Source organism: Priapulus caudatus, unplaced genomic scaffold (genome assembly GCF_000485595.1).
Source record: "Priapulus caudatus unplaced genomic scaffold, Priapulus_caudatus-5.0.1 Scaffold278, whole genome shotgun sequence".
Taxonomy (NCBI): domain Eukaryota; kingdom Metazoa; phylum Priapulida; class Priapulimorpha; order Priapulimorphida; family Priapulidae; genus Priapulus; species Priapulus caudatus.
This window is the reverse complement of record NW_014577339.1, coordinates 49,874-54,494: the sequence shown is the minus strand read 5'-3', so window position 1 is coordinate 54,494 and position 4,621 is coordinate 49,874. Positions and strand designations below refer to the sequence as shown.

Sequence of the window (4,621 nt, the reverse complement as noted above, 5' to 3'; positions counted from 1 at the left end):
TATAGTATAGTATAGTAGTACTATATAGTATAATAGTAACTACGAGTACGTAGAGACGACGAGTAAGTAAGTAAAGTAAAATAATAATATATATATTATATATATAACACTTTTTTTTTTTTTTCGCCTCAAGTCCCTGTGGTTACGAGCACAATTAACTTCTGTGAAAAGTCATAGATATACTCAGATAGATCAACCCATTTTCAATTCATTTCTATGATTTGGGTGAATTGAATGGAGTGGAGTTTCAGAAAAGTGTTATTTGTTCGATCTTTACAGGTGATACTGATATAGTGGTCTCACGCATATCACTGGTGTAATATAGCTGAAATCTACTAGCTGGCAGTGATGGCTAAGCAAGGCACAGTGTTGATGACAGCTCTACCGTTCTGTCACGTTCTCTACGACTCGGAGCGAGGCAAGAGATGCGACGAGTGTTTCGAACTAAGGTAATAGAGAGTTCTCAAAGTTACCGGTCTACCCTCCCCCTTGCAGAGTCAGTTCACCATGTACGTTCCCCATAACATAAAAAAACAGACTATAGTGCTGTGGAAGTTCAAGCAATTTAAGTTACAGTTAGGGTTAGTAAGTGTTGGTCAGGGTTGTAGTTATATATTAATTCCCATACAACCACTACATCCTTCTCAACCCGATGTTGTTGCATGCGTTAGCTCGAACACTGCACATACAGGGAGATTATCTTTAAATTGAATCTTGATTGTCTTCTATGATATATACTAGAACACAGTACAGAATTTTCTTCTTGTCTGTGTGAAACCTTGTTGTATAGATTTTTTATAAATGCTTCTACTGGGAGCATTATGATCACTGGCAAGTGATAGTAGGAGAGTAGGTTCAGATATAAATAACTCAGGGGGTGCCAGCCAGAGAGGCACACGTGCAGCACTATAGTCTCATGTGAAATGGTAGCCCAGCCTAGCTGCATATCTTGGGAGAGATTATGTAGGGCACTATATGCAAATGAACATGTGTAAAGGGTGTTGTATGATTGGGTAAAGTTTATTTAGGGGGATGTTTTAGAAGAACTTATGTACGTTTTGGGTATATATCATCTCATCTATGTTTTGGGATGCATGAAGAACAGAAATGCTTTATTGTAAGACCTTATAATGTATTGTAAGACCTTATTAATGCTACTATGACTGTGATTGTCTTTCAGACCAGATCAGCTCAAACGCTGTGTTTCCTGCAAGTTTGTCAGCTATTGCAACAAAACATGCCAGGTATCTCATTGACTCTGCTCAAGGTTGAATGGAGTGAGGCAAGGGGTTAATAACAAAGTATGATGAGATGGTAGAGAATGGATAGAAACCATCTACATTGGAGGAAAATCCATAGGAATAAGAACACAAATAAGAATAATATGAAGGGAAATAGGTAACATCAGTTAGGGAGGACAAAAAGATTAGGACTAATATAAATGATGTGATATGTATTACCTGCTTAATGGTATGCAGCTAGCTAGATTTTCAATAGTACTATATGTGTCTCCTATAGCAGAAGGACTGGCTTGATCACAAGAAAGAATGCCATCATCTGAGGAGAATAGCTTCTGTCATACCTATAGAGAGAGCCAGACTCATCTCTAGAATCCTCTACAAAATCAAGGTATGATCAGCTCATTTCACCTGGCACCTTGTATCTCTCACCTGTCTGTGGTTACCTGTGATTACTGTTGCTTACCTGCCTCTGGTTGTCTGCGATTAGTGCAGAATGCAAAATTAATGGGAGTCCCGAGTCAAATACTCCCTGATTTACTGCCGGACTCCCTGATTTGACATATGCAGGAGTCCGTGTCACTCCCTGAAAAGTCTGCCATACTAAGTAACTAGTTAATTCCAGAGCACGGCCTCCTGGAATTACCGTATTTTTTCAGCAAATGTCCAAAGAAAATTTGGCAGACGTGCAACTGCATGAATCTTCAAAATAAGCACATGCGTTATTGTTATTATCTTTAATTTTGAACTTCAGACTGCGGACTCCCTCATTTTGCCACGGACTCCCTCTTTTTGAGGGCAGGGAGTCCGTTGGACTCCCTTGTTCAAAAGTCAATTTTTACCCCTGTTAGTGTATGTCTTACCTGCATATGTTCACCTGTTATTAACGTGTCTTAACTGTCTGTATATAGTTATCTTTGATTAGTGTATGTCTTTCTTGCATATGTTCACCTGTTATTAGTGTCTGTGGTTACTTGTGATTAGTGTGTGTCTTAACTGTCTGTGATTACCTGTGATTACTCTTGTGTCTTACCTGGCCGTGATTACTCGTGATTAATGTGTTTCACCTGACCGTGGTTACCTGTGTTGCAGAGAGGTGTCATAGAGGCTGAGGAGTGGAACCAGTTTGATGACTATCCTGAGAGAACCATCCATCACGTTATTTCACGTAAGTGCGATATGATCGCATGCATGTGTGAACCTAGGAGAAAACCTATTCCCTAAAAGGTTTGCAGCAAATGTCAGACTAAACTAAAATGAGGCCTGCCAGTAATGCCTAGAGTCGATCGTAAATATCGATCAATCATAAATATCGATCGATCAATCAATCGTAAATGTAAGATAGCATCCTTGTGGGAAGCTAGAAGAAAGCTTGTCTAAAATAAGCTGTCAGATATTTACGCAAACAAAAAAAGGACCGTTAGTGCTGCCATCTAGTGATCGTTGAGTTTCTTCCTCATAGATAGAGAGCTGATCAAGCAGGATCCAGACATGAAGAAGAAGGTGGCAACAATTCTATTCGAGACGCGACGCTTCATGGGTAAAGACACGCCAAGCGACGACGATATTCTCAATATATACGGCAAGGTAAGCTGGTGCCCTCTAGGCACCCGTCTGCTCAATGCTGGCGCGGTGGCAGTAGTACTCCGATTTTCTCTGTGGTGGCGCCACTTGTTCCTTCATATTTTTTACTTTATTTTTTGTGTTTATTAGTGTTTGAGCTACATTCATCTGAATGTTTTTTTATGTTTACAGCTAATCATGAACGCGTTTGTGATTTGTGATGAGATCAACCATCCGATCTATGTTGGATGTGGCATGTACATTGGGTAAGATTCAAGATTCTAATGTGCGATGTTGATGTTTGCTGTGGTGACGTACACTCTAATATTGGCCACAGCTGTGCTTATTGCAAAAAACCCTAATGTAAGGGGCTGATGAGTGTTCTAATGCGAGTAAGCACTGAATCGTGAGTGATTCATAGTATATTAATGTGTCCATCTAGGCTTTAGATCTTGGATGATATCGTATTAATTGTATTCGTCGCGGGGATACTATGGTTTCATGTTTCCCCAGCCTCCGCCGCCGCCGCAGACAATTTCCCTTCCGCTTTATAACTCGACCCCTAATTGACCTAGCGCTACCAAACTTGGTATACTTTACTATTATGATGATTGTTGGCATGGAGAATGCATTTACCTATATTAGAATAAAAATGGATCACTCCCTATCATGCGAAAATGCAATATGGCTGCCCTAATTTGCATAAATCCAATATGGCCGCTATTTAATTATATGTATAAATGTTTATCTTGCATGAGGATTTCTTATTCGGATTGCCAAATGGTTAATTTGTTAGACTAAAATAACAAATACTACGTACATATTTATCTCATTATTATCAATTGTCATATAGTAAGAAATTAGAATTAGAGTTAGTATTAGGATCTTTGTATTAGGAGACTTTAAAATGCAAAATGCCAGTATTGAATTAGAAAAAACATTCCACGGGATGGGCATAATAGCTACCACTACGCCACATAGAAAATCACCCAGTGAGCCGATTTCTAAAGTATGTGTGACGACTGCAGACATTGCTGAAGTTGGACGCATAAACATTGAGTACATCAAGATGCAACCTAAAATTCTACCTCTAATGTATCGGCCACTTGGGGATATTTCAAGGGTGGATGCAACTTCTCATCTCGATATATTGTAGAAGACGTCTCTCCTGTTAGGCTCTCATAGGCCATCGTGGTCTGGGATGATGCAGATGTTACAGCACGGTCCATATCCAGGACACTCATCTGTGATGTTTCTGCCCATGATTGATCTTGATCCTACAGACCACTCTTGCATCTACTCTATGCTGAAATTCGTTTCATCTCAGGCAATGCAGAATAACGTTACGCCGGTTATCACATTTGACCAGCCTCTGTTCTGGAAAGCACTGACAATAATACGGTCACGGCCAGGTGACCATTTCCTACAGCACATAGTCCTGCGGCTGGGGGGGTTCCACACCGAGATGAGCTACCTTGGTAGCATTGGTCATCTGATGGCAGGGTCGGGACTTCAAGAAGTCCTTAAGCTTACGTACGCTAGTAACTCCGTAAGCCACATGCTCACTGGTAAGACCGTGTCTCGAGCAGTGCGTGGACATATGCTGGTAGACGCTGCACTGAACACCATTCTTATTGCTCATGCTTACAATGTGCCCCTACCGACCAAGGAGACAGTGGCAGCACAGACCCCAAAGGAAAGACAGAGGGTTTTGATGATCCCACCAACGCTATACAAAAAAATACTGAAGAGACAGATTTGACAGAGGCAAGAACATTGTATGGCAGGGCAATGTCTGCCACGATATCAATGGAAGAAGT

At 40.7% G+C, this 4,621-nt stretch overlaps 1 protein-coding gene across 1 annotated transcript in view; it reads left to right on the top strand.

Moving 5' to 3' along the window:
* Nucleotides 1–243: 243 nt before the first annotated feature.
* LOC106808455 (histone-lysine N-methyltransferase SMYD3-like) overlaps nt 244–4,621 on the top strand; it is a 16,707-nt gene continuing 12,329 nt past the window's right edge. Inside the window, exons 1-6 of the mRNA XM_014811187.1 lie at nt 244–449; nt 1,181–1,244; nt 1,519–1,629; nt 2,331–2,406; nt 2,701–2,825; nt 2,994–3,067. Of these exons, the coding sequence (XP_014666673.1) occupies nt 349–449; nt 1,181–1,244; nt 1,519–1,629; nt 2,331–2,406; nt 2,701–2,825; nt 2,994–3,067 (551 nt within the window). The 5' untranslated portion in view covers nt 244–348. The remainder of the gene's footprint in view (nt 450–1,180; nt 1,245–1,518; nt 1,630–2,330; nt 2,407–2,700; nt 2,826–2,993; nt 3,068–4,621) is intronic.